The following is a 21286-nucleotide window of genomic DNA, read 5'->3' on the forward strand; positions in this document are numbered from 1 at the left end:
ATAAGGTTGCGTTCGACGAACCTCACCGGTCGACCAGTAAGGTAACCGGTTACAAACCGCAGCGTTCTATGATCAACCGGTTACCACACCAGTTACCATTCTAAGCAGTTGATTGGTTGATTGGAGCACGTGATCCTTAGTTGTCACGTGATTAACTAACCGGTCGCTCTCTATCATGCTCGTCGAACGCAACCGAAAAGAAAAGTAAAAAAGCATGAGATCGCAGCTCTGCGGCTCTTGTGGAAAAGTGTACACAGACTACAGACGGCCGATCGACTGGTTCAATCAACCAGCACAGCAACATGTCTTCAAGACTAGCTAAAAGATTTTACCGACCTGAAGGAATTGAAGACAGTGTTTTGGACAGAGGTGTCACTGCTGAAGCTGAAAATAGATGGGTTTTCGAAATTTCATGGGAAGTTGTGAATAAAGGTAAAAAAAAATTGAACAATCTCATAGGACCTTGAACATTTGAAATTCCATATACCCCTCATTCTGTGCATTTAAAGTTTTGCTCTTTAAACCATTTCTAGTCATTTTCATTCATAATATGTTTTTATTTTGCCTAAAATTCGGAAATACAGCTCAAATTTGACCTGCCTGACCTTGTATGAAAGATTTGCTTGAAGATAAGATTCATAAGTGTAGTTTCCTCTGTATCTATTTTTAGATAAAACTAAATGATGAGTGCTTCATTAAAATGAGCGGCATTTAAGACAGATAGTGCCTAAAATATAAGTACTGCCTTTAAAACTTTGCAAATTTCTTGTCATTTGATATTTTATAAATTTAGCTTGTGAGAGAAAGAGAGACAAGAAAATAATGTGTGCTCTATAATTTATACACCACTCAGTCCTGACACATTTTAGATTTAAATTAAACAAAAGATTGGATGCATTTCATTTGAAAAATGTAAAGTGCAATTAATTATTAATAGTATTATTATAAAATAAGTCAAAGGTGCCCATCCTTCCCCCATCCCCAAAGAAGATGATTCACCCCTCAAATAGTAAGAAGCACTTCTCTTAAGAACGAGGTCCCCCTCTAAATGAGAACAAAAACCGCTTTAATAACCCCTCCCCTCTGAAAATTTCAAAGACAGTGTTTGATCCATGACCTCCCCCCTCCCCATATCCATCCCCTTGTGGACAGGACAATCCAGAATTAAATTGTAAAAGACAAATACACCCAGAGCAGGCCTTAACGAACGCGGGGTCGGATTTGAGAATATTGGCGGGGCCCTTTATGAATAATTGCATTTAATTTGAGACAAAAAAAAAAAACAGAATGAAAGCAAATTTTTAAAAAAAAAGTTAGACAAGTTTAACACAGAGAAATTCTTGATGTGCAATTTAGTGCTTTGACAGAAAAGTTATGTACCAATACTAAAACTTAAAAATGAAATTCTAGACTGTCTTTGGTGACATTAGCAATAGGACAAAGGTGGGGAGTCGGGCGACTTCCCCAGGAAAAGTTTATGAATTGAAGACTTAAAAACTCAGTTTTAGTCAGAAGAAGTTCGAGAAGGGAGAGGGCTACAAATTCCACTCCCGGAAAAACTTTGAAAACTGATCCCAAAATAGCAAATTAAAAGAAAGATAATAAAAATTCTCGACTGTGGAATTCTTTCAAAACTGAAGTCAAATTTAAGCTAAGTTTGACAACATTAGGGGATTGGATGATCCTCAGGAATTTTTTCAATATTGAAATGTGAAAACACAATTTTAGTCTTTTGATAATGACAGTGGGAAAAGGAGATGGCAGCTTCAAGTATGTCTTTCGAAACTGACGTCAATTTAAGTCTATTTTAAGGAAAGTTGAGGAGAGCTGTTTCGTGGAATTGTCTTAAAGCTATCAGTGGTGATCGTAAGGAACGGGATAAAAGGTTCAGGGCCGCTTCCATGAAATTTATCAAAGTTGGAGTTTTAAAATCACAACTTGATGCTACCTTTGAAGAGTGGAATCTCCCACGTTGGGAAAATCCCTTGGGAATATTTTCAAATTGAAAACTTTAGACATAGTTTGAGGCAATCTTTGGAGAATTGCTAACGATCGCGTTAGAAGAAAAAGTAGAGTTTGGAGAATTCCTTTGACAGTTTTTTGTCATTGAGATTTTAAGAACCAAATTTCAGGCTAAATGTTGAGACTTTCCTTTAACAATTGCACTATAATAAGAGTACTGAGATGGTATTTGGAGTAAGTGGTATTCAAGATTATATACATTGATACAGTACATTGTTGTATATTGTATATGACATAAAATTTCATTTTTGTTGAATCTTTGCACTTTTCCCCCCAAAATAAATAAAACAAATATACACACTGAATTTAAAAAACAGCTTTGTGGCCACCAAAATTTGGGTGCTTTGCGACATTTTCGATTTGCTCATGCGATAGTTTTAGGACCTGAGAATGAGGCCTTAATTATATTACTCACCGTACTAATAGACAATAATCATTGAAAATTTGTTCTTTGAGGCCCCAGCCACATGACTTATTACATAGTTCCCTTTCTCCTGACCGGTTAGTATAGGGATAAGGTATAGTCGGTATGGCCATTGATTTCAGATGACCAGTTGAACTGTTAGCTTAACATTTTTCCGGAAATTGATTTGACACAAGTAGTTTTGGAAATATATTTTGCTAACTCCTGATGCGTTTAGTGAATTTAAAATTAGCTAAAAAGCTCCATACTGTCAGATTAAGTATCATTTAAATATTAAATTTGGACTTTTTTTTCCCTTTTCATACATTTATTCTTTTGTTTATCCAAAAGAAAAAAAAAATCTTTTAGCGTGGGGCCCCTGCTAACGCTGGGCCCGATTAGACTTGAATCGGCTTAAGGCCGGCTCTGAATAGGTACACCACCAAGGAGAGAACAATCCCTCCTTTTAATAAATTAGTTAACATTAATTTAAGAAGATTTTACCAAGTATATTTAAAAGTTCTTTCCTCCTTTTGGAAGATAAAAAGGGGAGGGTTGATTTCTAGTGCCCCTTCTGTTATTCACACAGATGGATTTTTTCATAATTCCTTGAGGGGGAAGAAAAGTAGTGATGACAGGCGAGTTGAAGCATAGGGGGCTTGTGCACAAAAAGAAAAGGGGGTCACAAAAGGAGAAGGGGCAGGGCCCCTAAAGTTTTTTTCTGTAAAATTGTGCTACAATTTTAAAATTTAACATTGCTGATTAAATGACTCGTAAAAAAATATGGAATATGGCCTTGAAATTCAGAAAGGATGGCCACTATAGATTACTCCTCTCCAATGCAAAGCTGCATTCTTATGAAATAACACAATTAAGCCCATTTATTTGAAATTTTTAGCCTTTATTTTCGTGAAACAAATCAATTCCTCAAGTAAAAAATTCCATTTTCAATCGATCATTATTTTTTTTACTCCGAAAAGGGAGCCCTCCCCGCCCTGCACGAGCCACCTATTAGTTGAAGAATCAGGTGAGCTAAGTTACTTGTCTAAGAGAGTCCTTTGAATAATATAAAAAAAACTAAAGCAATTCAAAATTTATGACCATCAACAGGCTCTGGTCCTAGTGAATTTACCTGTCTTCAAATAGTCCATAGCTAAAACCAGGGGTACACACTAAGAAGGCCCCTCATTATTGTTCAATGTGTATGCTTCCTACCTATGTTCAAAACCTGTGCTTTCTGACACTTTAATGCAGGAAAATAATTGTGCATTCTAATGTTATTTTCATAAAAGACCTAAAGAACGTTAGACAATTTTAGTACATGCCATTCCTTTCTGTTAAAAAAAAATATTATGGTAGATTTATTATGGTTTGTGGAATAAAGCTCACTGAAGTATTCAATTCCTTTATGATATTTGAAGGTCTGAATTTTTTTTTTTTTTTTGGTTTTTGATAGTGGGCGGCATTTACACCGTCATACGTTCCAAAGCTGGGGTAAGTGTAGAAGAGCTTGGTGATCAGTATTGCTTGATCGGCCCTTACAATGAAGGTCTTGTCAAAAACAGAAGTTGAAGTTATGGAACCACCGGAAAGCATTTTTCAAAATGCAATCCAAATGATGAAAAACTCAGGAATAAAGGTGATTTCATAATTCTACTTGATTATTTGTTTTTGCTTACTTTTTGGAATGTTTTACTATAAAAACTGAAGTATGGTGCTCTTCAGCATTATTGTCTCTTAAGAGAAGAGTCAAAAACATCTAGTTGGTAAAAAGTGGGAAGGTCTGTAAACCCGATCAACAAATCAAGACTTCGGCAATGTGCTGTTATCCGGGAATTCGGCTGGAGTTTTTAGTTAAAATTTATTTCATAATGTAAACAAACAACGACTTTTCTGAAGAAAGTTTGCTTCACCAACATTTGATTAGATTACCCAGCACCCCAAATGCTTCAGGCTAAAAAATAGTTATTTCCAAAGTAATTTGTCTCGCTAAACACAATAATCACCATAAAAAGTTTGGACTAGCTCTTATTTTTAAGATACTGAACTACCTCTTAGATAATGAAATCTCATTGACAGTTTTTTCCTGGCTTATTTAGCCATCTTACCTGGGACTATGTCTTATTAACTTTTTTGCCAGGTTGGAGTAGAAAATTTCCCTACATAAAACACAAATGGCCTTCATGAAATTTAAATTTCTGGGGGTTCTCAAACTTTTCTGACTTGTGGCACCCCTTAAAGAAGTAGAATTTTCTTTACAGCACCCTAGTCTGTCTCGATTATTTACATATACATGTATACATTAAAATTTCTTCTGGGGTTTGGAAAGGTTATTGAAACAAATGTATTAGCGATATAGTAACAACATTGACTTTACTGCAGAGAGAAACTACAAGTTTTGTTTTGGAACTGTTCAATACATGGACCTTTTGTATTGTGGCAGATATCAAGTCTAAAGTCTATTCTTGTTTCACTCGTTGTAACATGCCACGAACAATCTTCGAAAATGCGGATGTGATCTCTTGGCCTAAATCTTGCAAATCACATAACCCATGGTGCATCTTTAATGTAATACCAAAAAAAATTTTTAACAAATTGCTTGGAGTTAGGTCCGGAGAGCATGGTTTTCATGAAGGAAGGTGGTTATCTTCACCAGAACCTTGTCAAGTCCAGTGACTAGGAAACTCATTAAGGAAAGAGGAAATGTCTGTCAGACAATGGAGATTGGAGTTGCCGCATCTTGTTTGCAAATGAACGACCATTGATTGTGACATAAATACAAATACAAAAGGGACGACCAGCAACAGGCTCTGGGCCCAGCTAGACTGGTCCTGGTCAATTTACAATCCCCAGTGAAGATCAATGGCCCTCTTAAAACTGTCTACTCCCTTGCTCATTACCACCTCTTCCGGTAAGCTGTTCCAAGGTTCCACTACCCTGCTAAAATAATAATTTTTCCTAACATCCATGTTAGCCTGAGATTTAAATAGCTTAAAACAATGACCGCTTGTCCTGTTTTCAGTGCTAAACTTCAGCCCCGTAACATCTTTCATTTTAATAAATTTAAACAGCTGAATCATGTCCCTTCGGTCTCTTCTTTGCTCAAGACTGTACATTTTTAGCCTTCTAAGCCTGGAATCATAATCTAAGTGGGAAAGTCCATTTATTAGCCTTGTAGCCCGCCTTTGAACCCTTTCCAATACATTAATATCTTTCTTAAGATAGGAGACCAAAACTGAACAGCATACTCCAAATGGAGTAACATGTTATTACATGTGACAGAAAAATTAGTCCTAAGACTTGATATCTGCCCCATTACGAAAGGTTCACATATCAAACATTTGGATTTAAAAGCTTGTAGAGTTTCTTTCTCCAGTAAAGTCAACGTCATTGCTGTATTGGTAATATGTTTGTTTAATAAGCCTTCCAAACCCTGGAGGAAATTACCACAAAACCAGGCCACTTTGTGGCACCCCTCGCCAATTCTTGCTGCACCCAGTTTGAGAACCCCTGCACTAGTAGATCCAAATAGCATTCTACCTATATCCGTGCCATTCTGTTGAAAAACTTTGAAAGTCATGAACAAAGATAATTCTCCGACACCTTAGAATGAAATTCCACAGATTGAGTATGGAAAACGTCGAGGAGTGAAGTTAAAAATGCACAATAATAAAGGAATTTGCTTTTGATAAAATTTTGTCGGGGAAGGAGAAAGTAGCCTTAGAAGCTTTTAAAGGCGAGTTTTAAAGTTGTCTATGTGACACAAAAGAGGAAGAGAACTATACCAACAGTTATTGATCAAATTCTGTGACCTTTAAAGCTTTATATCTCTGAAGCTCGAATTTTCTCCATTCCTATCTGTATTCTAACATCAAATAGGCACAATGAAAGCAGGGGTCAAAATAGTCCTAATTTTCCTAAAATACCTACATTTTTGAAAACTCCTAAAATTTTGAAATTTGTCCTAAATATTCAGTATTTTACCTTGCATATTTGCAGAAGAAGAGAAAGTTCTGCTGAAATGTCTTGTTCTTTTATTGTTTGACATCTTGAAATTTCTATTGATGGGTTTACAGAACTTGTATGTGGTAAAAATAAAAAATAATTTCTCTGTGAAGAACTGCATGTGGTATGATGTACACTGGATTTGTCTCCGCAATCTGAATTATAGACTCAAATTTTCAGTTTGTGACCAGCGTCCAAATGAGTCTTAAACCATCTTGCTATAATTAGTACCTAGTAGTCACTTTATCCAGTACTTATTCGTTTAACAAGGAGTAGGCTTTTATGTTATGGTGTGGGGGAAAGTATGACACATGAAACATGCTACTAAATTGTATTCTTAATGTGCAATGGAAGAAGAAAGTTTAGGAATTAACATTGCTTTTTTATCAACTCTTGTAAAATAAAATAAATAAATTTAAAAAAGTAAAATTTGTACCATAAATTTAAAAATTGAGCTTTTTCTCTCTGCATTAGATGTGCACACACAAAGATAAAAGTTTTACTTTATGAAATGTAATTTTTTAAGCATAAAAAATAAGACTAACAACCAATAGTTTTGAATTCTAGATGCTATGATTTTACTTCAAATATTTGTATATTTTTAGAACTCAAAATTAATTTAAAATCAGTTTCTTGCTTCAATTAGCCCACTTTTCTGTTCAAAAACAATGTAGATTTAATATCTTGTAAAAATAAATCTTAAAAACAAAAATAAGTCAATAAAATCTAGTTATTATAGTGAAGTACTATTTATATGTTTCTCTTTTATACGTTTTTATCAATTATACGTTTTTAAAAATTGGTCCCTGCAGATTCTAACACACATTAACCTGTACCTATTGTAAGTTTTTTCATTTGTGCTCTTTTTCACAGTCCCTTCAAAAACGTATAAACGGTGCTTCACTGTACTTTGAATTGAAATTTTTTTTTTCATTTAATGTGTATTTGCTGGAAATGCATAAAATCTTGATATACATTGCGGTTTTCATTTCATTGCTTAAAATTTTATTGAATATCTTTCTTTTCTTTTCTTTTTTTTTCTTTTTTTTTTTTTTTTTTTTGTGTGTGTAAGTGTCTGTGTGTAGGAGAAGTGGGTGCAATGCTGTTTAAAAAAAAAAAAAAAAAACGAAGCATATGTTCAAAATAGTGGTGTTTATTTTTGTTACTTGGTGTTTATTACCCTCAAATTATGCCAAAATTTTGTCCTAATTTTTTAAGAATACCTATTCCAATCCCTGTGAAATATTTCACCAAGATATCTCGTCAGTAGAAAGCAGAAATCAGGTTCCTTACGATTAGCTAATGCTCTCTGACTACTGCAAAAGATGCTCTTGTGTGACTTACTTGAGGCAGTTGAAAAGGCCATAAATCAATTACTCCTTTCTGTAAAATAAAACCATAATTTTATGAAACATGAATATGAAGCATTGTATTTATTGCATAAGAACTTATCTTCCGTTTTCAATTTACTTTAAAATTGATGGGCAGGTTGCTGTTTACTTTCTCCAATGGGCTGTTGTGTATCTTGAAAACAAGCAGTGGTGTTCCCATACAGTATACTCCATATACGCCCTATACTCTCAAATATTTTTTAGACATATAGCGTAGATCCTCAAGCTTCTTAATTTTTCATATTATGACATACTATGTATATGATCACATACACATATTGTGCGTAATGGGAGTATACCCTCAGAAATATTGATGGGAACTTCACTAAAAACAAGAGCTCATAAAAAAAATAATTAAATTACAATTAATTATTTACATTTTTGAACCAAAATTAAGAGTTAGTTAGTCAAAACCAGGGTACAGATAAAGTTATTTTTTGTTGTGTAGTGTTATAGCAAACTTCATTTTTCTTGTTTTCAACTCAGTGGCGCCGACTCCATAGGGCTTGAGGGGGCCCAAGCCCCCTCAATAATTTAAGAACATTATTTGTCATATTATGGTTTCTAAAATCACAAAATTATGTTGGTATTTTTTACTTTCTTTGTTTGAAGATAGTTACATAGTAAAATACATTCAGTAATGAGTTAAAACAAATAACTATTGCGGTAGTAAGCAGGTTAATTGAAAACGAGTGGTGTGAATAATGATAGTGTTACGGTGCTGACAGCACTCTAGAATTTGTCCCAGTGCGTGAACCTTCGAGTGAAATCTGTCACCGGCGGCACTCTCATCTAATTGTTGCTGATCTGGAAAAAATATATCAGGGTTTGATTTGTACATTAAATGGTTTCTTCAATTATTAGAGTTAATAAAGTAATCTGTATTAACTTTTTAACTCTTTTAAAGCATTAATTTTGAGACATTTTTTTATTTAATGAACTCGGAGCCTTATATAAAGCAAGCTTAAATTAGTTGTTTCACTTATAGTAATCAAAGTGCGACAGCAATCTTTTATGCTTTATTATTCTTTTAATGATAGTTTAGATTTATTTAAATATCATTTCAATCTTTTCAGAGCTATATATTCACTGCTTTGTAATAGATTAAAAGCATAATTATTACTGTAAATTAAATTAGCTTTTAACGAAAATACCATGCGTGTTTTTTTTTCTTTTTTTTTTCAAAGCCAAAAAATGTGTCCGCTTGTCGAGTTTCTCAGAGTGTCGATTTACCGAGAGTCGAGTTTTTGGGGTTCTAATGTTGATCATATGACTCTAAAATGCTTAAAAGACTTTAAAACTCCCTATTTTTTTATCCCAAATTTAGAAAATTTCCCCTGGCAAGGCCCCTGTTATGGCACCCTCCTCCCCAATAGTTCTTATAAATCGGTGCCACTGGGAGTGTCTTTCCTTGCAAGTCAAGTGTTGTCACATTGTATAGTGCCGTAGCCTAGCTATGGCACTGCACGGCTCCCTACAAAATGGAACTGTAAAATTGGGCACTTAAGGCAAGTGACATGATCTAATTGAAGCAGAAAATTTGTGTACCAATTTTTTAGATTGTTTTACTTTAAAAACGCCATGTCACATATTGTTTGTATAAATTATACACACCAGAAAATATGTAAGTTGGCATTTTCAAGGCACAAAAATCTGAATTTTTTTCGGGGGGGGGGGGGGCTCTGTGCTTTAACATACTCCTAGACCCCGGTGACATCCGGTCTCCCCAATAATTTTTCCAAGTCGGCGCCCCTGTTTGGTTGGTTAACTGGTTTTTGAAGAGTGCTCATCCAAGAACGATCGCCATTAATGATAAGGTGAACTATAAGCAGTTTCAGACACATTAGCTTGGTTCCAGGAGACATTTAACTACATTAATTTAGTAGTTCCAATTAAGTAAGAAAAAAGTTTTCTTAAATTTGCACTGTAACTTTTAAATTGTGTTTCGTATAAATCCTAGGTAGTTTATGGAAGATGGCTGATTGATGGATACCCAAGGGTCATTTTATTTGACATTGGATCTGCAGCGTGGAAATTAGATGAATGGAAACGGGACTTATGGAATGTAGCCAACATTGGAGTTCCCTGGCATGACAGGGAGTCTAATGATTCCATTATATTTGGTTATCTAGTCGCATGGTTTTTAGAAGAAGTAAGATTGTCTTTCTTTCAATTCTTAGTAGTATCTGTGTGTATACAATGCAGCATTTTTGGTTTATGTATTTTCTTATGTTATTAAGTTTATTTATAACATACTGTCGGACTGGCTTAATCAAAAATCGTCGGTTCAAAGAGAAATAATTCAATTAAGTGGGGAAATTTTATTTACCTTTCTAATTGACAACATTTTTCTTAAAATATAATAATAATAATAGATCAGTAGCTATATAAAGGAAATAATGTTATTGCTAAATGGTTTTTGATAAAAGCTAAATAAAAAACAAAATAGTTCAATAATTAGCATATTTGTTATTTATTGCAAGTACGTATGAAAATTATGAAAAAAACTTAGAAGTTGAGTTATGCAACTTTTGTTTTGTCACCTTTTTACTGTACATCATTTTAGGAAAAATTTATTAAATAGGGAATTGCTTGCTAAAGGTATTTTGGGAACACTTTTCTCTCTTTTTCCCTCCTCATCTACCGTATCTTGCATTTAGTATGTATCAATTTATCATTGTTTGAAATGTGTACATTTGTGTTATTTAGTTTAATTATCAACTACTTATTTTTTTATTTTGAATGACAAAGACAAAAGAAATTTGATAGAATGGTGGAAACATTTTGATGGAATATGAATTGTTTTTCTCGCCCGTTGTCGGCGATAGAGATTACTTATATTTCAACGTCAAAAATTGTTCGTACTTAATCATATTTTTCTAATTTATTCAAAATTTTTCACAAAAAATATTTGCAAAATCTGATTATTATTATTTGGTTATCCTGGGAACCTATTCGATTAAGTGAGGATCTTCAACATTGTGTCCAACGGGGGAAATATTTGGTTCTGCGAGGTTTTATTCGTATAAGATCGTCTATAATCCTTTATCCGTTACCCAACTAAGGTGGGTTGACAGTTTGTATCAAACAATACATCAGTGCATACAATGTTATTGATTAATCTTTACCTTTGGCAGTCATTTAAGGAATACATGCACATGTATTTTCATATTTATGTAATAATTAATGTATGAATTTTTGCATGCACCTCAATTTTTTTTATAAAACAAAATCCATGCTGAACTGTCATACTAATGATAAAAATTGTTGCTGTATTGTGCAGTATCCCAACCCCTTTTAGTATTGCAAGGTTCACACTAGGGGGGGGGGAATATCCAAGGTATGATTTTTAACCAAGACCGGAATGTTAACTGAAAGGCTCATGGGAACTGCCTGCAAATGTATTTTTATTGGGTGGCATTTTGGAAAAATTGCATTAATTGTAAATACAAAATTTACATTCCATAACAATCTCTGGGCCCTTGTCGGCTGATCCTAGGTTAGGTTTGTCTAAAAGTAATTTTGTGAAGTTTACCTATCCCCTCCCCATTCAAAACATTCAATGTCCTATAGTTCCCACCATTAGACTTTATATTTAATACAGTGATTACGATTTTTACAAAGTTCTTAATACTAACCTTGCATTTTAAAGTCAATATTTGTCTTAAAATGTTCATATTTTCCACGTTAAATTTCGGATAGAATTTTTTTCCTAAATTAAATTTTGCAAAATTTCTTGAGAAAGCATCCTTGATCAACTGATATTTTATACATGCGAATTGTTTTTCTTTGTGTTTCAAAATACAATAGTCTAATAAAATATTTACTTTGAAAAAATTATGAGGCGAAAAATTCCTGAGTTTAGTACTATATTTTGTAAAGAAGGGTTCCTGAAAATGTATTGTAATGAGACGAAAGTCAAAATCATCTTGCCATCACCTGTATTTAACTTAGTGCACATATTAGCAATAGGGTGGTTCAAAAAAACTTTTTTTCAGCTAAGGTCGAGGACTTCCCCTATTTTTTTTAAGACTTACTAATAGTATTATGCTGTAAAAGTTTTAGCTTCTTACTAAAATTTTAAGAGGGTGCTCAATGACCCCTTAATTTAACATTAGCGGTAGCACAGAAAATGGCACAAATTTAGAAACATTTAATTTCCCCAGCAATTTTTATGTAAATAATTATTTTATTGTAATGTATATGCATATTACTAGTGTATATGATAATGCATAGCATTGTTTTTTCAGTTCAGTGTATTTTGTTAACCCCCTCCCCATGCTTATGAAGTTTGGGGGAGGGGGTTGAGCACCCTCTTTCAGTTGAAATAGGAAGCTAAAATTCTTCCAGTATATTACTGTCCACAAGTCTAAAAATATTAAGGGGTGTCCTGTTATCCAGGAGAAACTTTTTTTTACATGTATTTTTGAACCACCCTAATCAGTAATCTGCCTTTACTTTTAATACCTTTTTATTTGAGTAAAAAAGTTCCTTTTTTCGTTTGGTTTACATTGTGTGGACTTTTACTTCTTTTTTACACTGATGAAGGGGCTTGCATATGACAGCCCCGAAAGAGCTGTTTGCTGAGTTTTTAACTCTTTTATACTACTTTATTTGTACTTTATGCACGTTGTTGTCATTTTTACTCATTCCATAGTACAAAGTTTTCGACTGCTTTTTTACAACCTTTTTATTTACTTATTTATTTTTTACATGTGTTTTGATCAAAAAATAATTTGTTTCAGTTTTATAAGCAAGTCACGGAAGAAAGAGATACCCCTTATATTGTTGCTCATTTCCACGAATGGCTAGCTGGCATTGGGCTCATTCTTTGTCGTACTCGTCACCTTGACATTGCTACAGTCTTCACCACTCATGCGACACTTCTTGGAAGATACTTGTGTGCAGCTAATTTAGATTTTTACAACAATCTGGATAAGGTAACTAATTATTGCCATTACTATTATTTTATCACATATGAGTACAGTAAAGTTCCGATTGTCCAAATCCTAATCTGTTAAGTTCCCAATTATCCAAATCAAATTATTGGGAGAGAAAAAGTTCAATTGGAGAAAAATAATAAATATATAATTAATTGACAACAGGGTTCATACGGGTCATGGAAATCTTGGAAAGTCATGGAAAAAAATAAGCAGATTTTTCAGACCTGGAAAAGTCATGGAAAATTAATATTTTCATTAAAAGTCATGGAAATTTATTTTAAGTCACGGAAAAATGTCCTGTGCAGTAAGAAAGTAATAGAAGCTAAAGGAACATTTGAAATCTTCTGTGATTTGTAAAAGCTATTTACACTGGAAAACTGAACCGTCCCAAAAACAATTCTGAGTTTTGGAATCCCTTTGCATCCGCTTCTGTAGCAGCCGTCCGCCTTTTTTTTTTTTTTTGTAATGTGGTTTGCTGGGTGGTAAAATGTTGCTATGTAAAGTTGTAAAGTTTGCTGGTGGTAATGTGGTTTGCTGGGTGGGTTTGTAATGTGGCGGTGCTGGTACATCACTTATTTGGAATTCACAATTATTTTCAGCGCTTCTTATATTTTATATTTTTTAGAACTGGACTTGCACATTCTAGATTTTGCCACACCCACTCAAAAAGTATAATTCAATTGCATCCGAGTTTGTTTCAAACACTCATAAAAAATCAATCTTAAACTTGTCAGAGTTTATCTTATATATATATATAATTTGTTGAAGGCTTTAAAAAAAATAAAAATTTAGTCAGGCGATAGAACAAAGAAATAGGAAATTCTAATTCTTAAGAAAAATGAATTTACTGAAAAATGAGGCTTTACTTTAATAAACGAAAATACTGTCAAGTTACATAGACTATTCGATACACTGTTGATAACAAAGAGCAATACTTTTATGAAGTAAATTTATTTTTGGAAACTTTAATGACTCATTCAACCTTTGTCCGAATTTTTAATATTGTGCCCAATTTGTTGCTATTGTGCTCTGTTTATTATTTATTTATTAATTTAAACATCTATATATTGCATTCACTATATACCTTACTTAATAAGAATTTAAAAGATAAATAAGTTTCTGTACTATGCGCTGATGTTTTTTCATTCACAAGTAAATGCTTTGATAAGGTAGTGGCATTCACATAATAGTTTTGCTAATACCCATTCAGAAAATTGGGAAATACAGGGTTGCTACGCACCTGGAATTGTCAGGAAGAATGAAAATTACCTAAAATGGTCAGGGAAATGTCAGGGAAAATCACAAATTTTTGAAATTTCTGGAATTGTCAGGGAATTTCTTCCCAATTTTTCGATCTGATAGCTGAAACTGCTGCGCCATATCATCTTCCAGATGTGCAAATTTTCCTGATAGGCGAAAGAAAGAAAATTCAAGTTCATTTTTGAAGACTTAATGCAATAATGTTACAAAAGAAAGAAAGAAAGAAAAGAAATATCCTACAAAAATTATGAAGTTCTGATTTGTATCATTGCATTTAATTTTGCTTCTTTTGAAAAAAAAAATCAGAGCCATGATTAGCTAGCTCCACAATGCATCTGTGGTCGTATTAGTATTTTAATAGTCTTCATTCTACATTTGTTTTGTTTCTTTCATTAAATGAATAATGTTCATAGAAATATAAAATGTCAAAAATTTTCCTTTTACATGTTAACTTTTTTTGGATCCATGCCAACCTTTAAACTGTAGCTTTGCCGAAAATTGCTTAGTGTGTTTAAGATTTCAGTCATTTTATAATCAATGTAATTAAATTTAAGTTTGTCTTAACTTAACCCAAGTCTTGACTACAATTATTGATAAATTTTTAAGCATAATTTGGTTCATAAAGTAGGAGGTACTTACATTAAAAATATGTTGTATTGTTATTTAATAACGTAAGTCGGCATTCATTAACCTGGAATTTTTTCTAAAAGCAACCGGAAAACCTGAAAATGTCAGGTAGTTTCATTCTTGAACTTTGGTTCCAACACTGCAAATAGTACTATTCCTAGCTTGATTACCACAGGGGCATGCAGGGCACAGGCCCCTCATCTTAGATTTCAAGTGGGCCCAAAATCCCCTTAATTTATCGTACTAATTAAAAATAAATAATGATTTCATTCAGAATCTAGAGTACAGTGATATCATTGATAGTTTTGCAAATGCCAAAACAAGGAAAAAATCTCTTTTTTTTTCTTAATAAAAATTCTCCTTAAAAATTTGATCTCTTTTCAAATTCCAAAACCACTCCAAGTTTAGTTTGTATTTACTGTTAAATGTTACATCTTAGATCATTTTGATATTTACGATTTACCGCAACGGGCAAAGTTTAACCACATCATATACAATTATTGTATGCAAAATCTCTTCCACCTTTTTAATGTATGGTATACTATATTGTGATATGAAGTAACACCAAATTTAGCATGCTTGTGCTAATATGTGTGTATCAAAGTATCAAAATATTTTATAGCTTCTCATTATATAGAATAAGCGGGAATGGGGGGGGGAGGCACAAAATGAATTTCATGCCCAGTGTCTTCAAAAATCTTAGTCAGCCCTAGGGGGGCCCCAAAATAGAAATTTGCCCCATGTCAAATATCAGGATGATTGGGCTCTGGTACTATTCTCTTTGTATAACAAGGTCATGAAAATTTTTATGAAGTCATGAAAAAGTCATGGAATTTTTTATTTCTTATTTAATTCATATAATTTAATTTGTTTTTCCACTTTATTCCTTAGTGCTGCATCTTGTGTTCATCATATTTAATTTTATGAATAACTAGCAAAAGTACCCGCCGTTATCTGGATCAGTAATAATTATGAGAAACAATCGCTACTTTCCTCTGTTTTCTGCTTTAACTGCAAATCATTTTTTAGTTATTGTAAAATATTTCCTTAAAATATAAATGTAGCACCTCAAATTAAACAAAATCTCGAACTGTTGCGACTCAGATTTTCAAGACTCGACTATATACTTTTTCTGGGTTGGAGATTAAGAATATAGTGATTTTGTATTAAACTAAAATCAGGGCTGTATACAAGGGAGAGGAGTTCTTAGGGTTGCCCCCCCCCCCCTAAAAAATTCAGTTTGACATTTAAATCTTCGTTTATATTTTAAAATTTCAAAAAGATATTGTTTCAAAAGTCAGATATCTTTCATATGTATATTAATTGCATAAAACGCTTTCATAATAGATAACTCGACGACTTGAACATTTGCACAAATAGCGCACAGCTCCACATGAAAGTTTTTAAACCCTTTCAAAATTATTTTCTGGTTACGACCCTGACTAAAATTTATGAAATTTGCTACTTGAAAAATTATGATAATTATTAGACTTTTCTCATTACATAGGAATTTTTGTTTCTTTCTTCTAGTTTAACTTAGATAAGGAAGCTGGTGATCGAGGAATTTATCATAGGTACTGTATGGAACGTGCAGCTGCTCATAGCTCCCATATATTCACGACAGTTTCAGAAATCACATCATTAGAAGCTGAACATTTGTTGAAGCGCAAACCCGGTTTGTGTACAATTACATATTCTTTCTTATTTTCAGAGAAATTTAACTTAATTATAAAACATTCTTTCGTAATTAGAAAGATCAAAGAATTATTAGTTCAATAATATTTGAGCTAGTATGAATTTTTATTTCTTTTTAAAATGCTTAAAGATTAGACCTTTTTATCATATATCTATGTATATATATATATATATATATATATATATATATATATATATATATATATATATATATATATATATATATATATATATATATATATATATATTATATATAAATTGCTAAGTGCATGTTTTCAAAAATTTTGTAACTGTTCTTAAGATAATATTTTATTCCATTTCAACTTTTTTTATGATATGGCTTCAGTATACAATTTTCCCATGTTTGATTGAAATGAATTTTTCTCCTCACCATTGAAGAAATAGTCATTTTCTTTTGAATTGAAACTGTGTTGTAAAAATATTAATCTTTTTCAGACATAATTACTCCAAATGGTCTCAATGTAAAGAAGTTTAGCGCCATCCATGAATTTCAAAATCTTCATGCCTTAGCAAAAGAAAAAATTCATGACTTTGTACGAGGACACTTTTATGGGTTTGTATGTTTAAAATTATGTGCATTAGTTGGTTTTTTATAACTTACATCAAGGACATTTGCATGGAATAAAATTTCCTTTCTACATAAATTTTACTTTCATTATTTTTGTCTTAACTTAAATACTTTCACTTAACCTTTCATTTAAACTGTAATAACTTTCACTTGAAAGTTAATTGCAGCTAGCGTGGATCATGACACCCTTTAAGTGACCAAAGGTAGCCTAAAGCTGCATTTTGGGACCTTTATTTCGAAAAATTTCGCACAAACAGCTTTTCATGTCAAAAAATGGCACTTATTACCCCCTCCAAAACTAGAAGCTAGATCCACCCTTTATTTGTTGGGATTGATATCAAGAGGGCTGCACCTGACATGATACAGCATAGTGCTGATTAAACGATTGGCAAGGGACTGGAAAAAGTTATGGTTAAACGAAGGAGCGTACATACATTCAACGCAGTTAAACCCAAACCAGTGAAATGCATTATTAAATTAAGGAAATCGTTGAATCGGGTATCGTTCAATCAAAGTTATGCTGTACATATATAGTTAACTAGCTGCGTTGCCCGACTTTGCCCGGTCTGTTTTGAAAACAAAAATTGTGTCAAGCGACGTATATTCAACAATCAGTCATAAATAAAAGAAAAAAAAATCATCATGCAAAATTTCCCCTCCAAACAAAGACGACAGATATTAAAAATACTTTTAAGAAATTAAAATAAAATGAGAAAGATGGATTTAAAAAGCGAAACCATGGAAACACAAAATAAAATAAGTTTCAGAATTGAAAATGAGAAAGATGGATAATGGATTCAAAAAGCGTTACCGTGGAAACGCAAAATAAAATGGTTAAGAACTTGAATAGAGAACAAATTTTTGAACTTCATTTAATTCGCTTGTAACTTTTTTTCTACTGGAGATAGAGGGTTAAACTTCCGACCAAGGGTCGAGTTAGATCTGGAGTAAAAAATGTAGCTCTTTTCAATGGTGTCAAAAAGAAAACTGTAGGACAATTCCTTCACTTTTTATTGAGGAATTTAATGAAGAAAGAAGTGCCTAAATTTCAGCTAAGCCTAAACAAATTCGAGCTAAAAACGTAAATAACTCCCGCCGCAATTAAGTTAGAGCATTGGAACCAATTGCGTAGAACGCGGAAAATTCTTCCCTTTCCAACGATATATAATATTACTAATTGCGAGTAATTTTTCATCCCCATATTCGGGAATTTATGTGAAAATTGGGCCTAAATTGTAATAAAAATGAACTATCCATCGAATTGTTTTCGAACTGGTCTGCAAACCTTCTCAGGACTTAAAGGAACAAATTGTGAAAATTTCAGCGAAATCTGCCGGGTAGTTCTCGAGTTTTGCGAGTTCAAACAAACAGACGCTTTTTGGACACTTCATTTTATACTATGTAGAGATGAATAAAACAAGCTTTCTGATAAAATTTGCTTTAAAAAATTTTTACCTTTCAAATGAAATAGTTATGCAATTTGAAAGTTACATTTACAAATGATAAAATCATTCTCTTTAAAAATTTCTATCTAAATGATGATGTTTTTGTATGATTGTTATTCTTAAATGCAGTTAGAGTTTGATGGACAAAATCACCAAGACATACTTTTCTCATATGGTACCTTTTAAAATAAAGATTTCGGTTTGCTTCTGCAACATGAAAAGCAATATGCTGTGTAATGTTTAACAAATCTTGGCATAGAAAAGTGTATAATGCTGTAATACTAATAAATTGCAATTATTTTTGGTTAAAAAATTTTTTTTCATAGTTCTAGAGTGCAAATTGAACAAATTAGAGGACAAAGAGAAGCCAATGATCAAACTTTCGTTAAAAAAATAAATAATATAGCACAAGGAAAGCAAGTGTATGGTCGTTAAATTGTTTTTTGTGCAACTTTATCGATTCTGTCCCCCCCCTCCCCCCCACATCAAAGTGGGGACTGTAATTGGTTTATTAATACTAGGCAAGAATTAAACGAACACACAGTTTGAAGTACACTTGTATATCAGATTGTATTAAGCTTGTATGATATAAAAGATTCATGTTTTATTCAGGAAAATGATTTGTAATTTTTCTTCCATAGTCATTATGACTTTGACCTTGACAAAACTATATATCTTTTCATTGCTGGTCGTTATGAATTCTCCAACAAAGGTGCTGATTTGTTCATAGAAGCTTTATCAAGGCTGAATCATTTTTTGAAAGTAAGTTATTTCATATAATGTCACTGTGTTTAGTCGTTTTTGTATTTTATTGTTTGGGTTTTGGTGTAATCTGGAATCTGTCTTTATATATTAATAGGCAAGCCGTTTTCTTTCGGTATCGATTTATTCTCTGTTTGTGAACCAATTTCCATCATTCCTTTTTGTTCAGTAGCTCTTGCTGAGTTTTAGTGTCATCAATAAAATTTTTTGAAATTAACGGAGATATTAATTAAAAATGCATTTTCGTCCTAACTGGCCCTTTCTACACGAACGAATGGTCCATTTTTTTCGAATTTGATATTGTTAAAAAGATTTTTAAAAAATCCTCCTAATGAAGAAACTGTCAGGGCGTTTAAGGTCCAATAACCTAAACCCACTAGGAAAAAGTTATAAGCGTTTTTTAGTTAGCAAAACTCATTTTTATCTCTTTTCCATTGTTGAAATTCATTGTTAGAAGCATGAAACATTAAGTTTTAATTCATTTTTAAGCCGCTTTTTCTACATGAAAAATGCATTTTAATGCATTGAGCTTAGTATGGTTGGAAAGCTGGCGAAAAATATCTAAAAACACGTTGAACACGGTTTTACCTTGCCAAAATGGAAATCCTCTAAAATGACTAGAAAATGAGCTAGAAGCAATTAAAAGTTAGTGAAAATTCATTTTTATTTGCTTTTTCACGTGACATAGTTAGTGTGAAGAAACTGCCAGATAATGTTGTGGTGTTGCCATTTCTCGCTTGAGCGTAAAGAAATGAAATACTTGCATTTGTTTTTATTATTGAGACTTTTTGGGTAACTACGGGCATTTAAAATACTTTCATTTTGATTATATTTTCGCGATTTTAATATTTAAATAAATCATTTTCCGGAGTGAGGGAGGACTTTCAGTTTCGATAAAATCGCCTTCTGAAAAAAAAAACACACACACACACAGCTCTCAATAATACCTGCATTTGCTATCACTACAAACAGATCTCAAGGTGAAACTTTTGATAAAATTGCGTATTATTACGACTTTCAGTGCTTTTGCATGGACAGTTATATGTTGCTGTGAGTAGAATTCATTGAGAGAGACATTGACTGTGGAAAATTTTATATTTCTAACAGCAACGTTCATGCCTACTTTTACAAAGAATATTATTTGTACAGAAGTTTCACGTATTAAAGGAGTTTCACGGTCATTTCATTGAGGATGACTTCCAAAATTGTGAAATTGGTGAACTTTATCCAGTGTTGGCACCAATGCCACGGCGAGAAATATATTTATTTTGCATTCGTAAAAAAAGAGTAGAGAAATGTCTATTTGCAAGGAGCTGACTACGACTAAGTCCCCCCCCCCCCCTGTGACAAGGGGAAAGAAATAAATGACAAAAAGGGACATCAAGCGTTTTTTTTTTTAATGAGATTGTTTATGAAAACAGTGTGACATGTGGTAATGGAAAGGGGGGGGGGGTATGGTGAAGTGTGAAACTTTATGACAAAGGGGAGAGGGATCAAAGATTTTGAAAAGTGCATTAGTCAGTTATCCCCTAAACCGTGAACAAATCACAAACACGATTTTTTAAATAAAATTGCACTATTATTGCGACGTCCAGTGTTTTTGAATGGACAATTTTTAATGTAGCAAGTAGGTTTCGTTCACTTTACTGTTTGAAGTTTTATATTTCTAATGACAGAGGTCAAGGCAACTTACTCAATAATATTTAATCTTTTAAAAAGAAATATTGTTCATCCAGAAGTTTTATGTATAATCTGAGTTTTGCAGCACCATTTCATTTGGTGCTTTTCATCTATTGGCATCAATTTTTTGGCACCAATTGCAGCGCGAGAAATGTTTTTTATTTGCTTACGGTTACCACAAAATAGGGGCAGTCCACAGATGAAGTCCCACTTTAAGGTGGGGTTCGCGAAATAGTAACAGTTAGGCTGTTTTTCGAAATGTTCCTATAAAAAAAAAAGGGGGCTTGTTGTCACATTCTCCCCACTGTATGTTCCTCTTGTCATTTCTTTCCTCTCCCTTGTCACCCCACCACTTAGCTGAAGTGTGTGCGGAGAAAAGTAACAGTTTGTGACAAGGGAGAGGAAAGAAATGACAAGAGGAACATACAGTGGGGAGAATGTGACAACAAGCCTTTTTTTTTATA

The 21286-nt window shown here is 32.9% G+C and overlaps 1 protein-coding gene across 1 annotated transcript in view; it reads left to right on the forward strand.

Annotated features, from left to right (window-relative positions):
- Positions 1-236: 236 nt before the first annotated feature.
- Positions 237-21286, forward strand: part of LOC129224697 (glycogen [starch] synthase-like) — a 41383-nt gene continuing 20333 nt past the window's right edge. The window contains 8 exon segments of the mRNA XM_054859243.1: positions 237-432; positions 3882-3982; positions 3984-4064; positions 9782-9973; positions 12567-12761; positions 16182-16326; positions 16803-16920; positions 19022-19142. Coding sequence (XP_054715218.1) covers positions 303-432; positions 3882-3982; positions 3984-4064; positions 9782-9973; positions 12567-12761; positions 16182-16326; positions 16803-16920; positions 19022-19142 — 1083 coding nt within the window. The 5' untranslated portion in view covers positions 237-302.

This window comes from Uloborus diversus, chromosome 6 (genome assembly GCF_026930045.1).
Source record: "Uloborus diversus isolate 005 chromosome 6, Udiv.v.3.1, whole genome shotgun sequence".
Taxonomy (NCBI): domain Eukaryota; kingdom Metazoa; phylum Arthropoda; class Arachnida; order Araneae; family Uloboridae; genus Uloborus; species Uloborus diversus.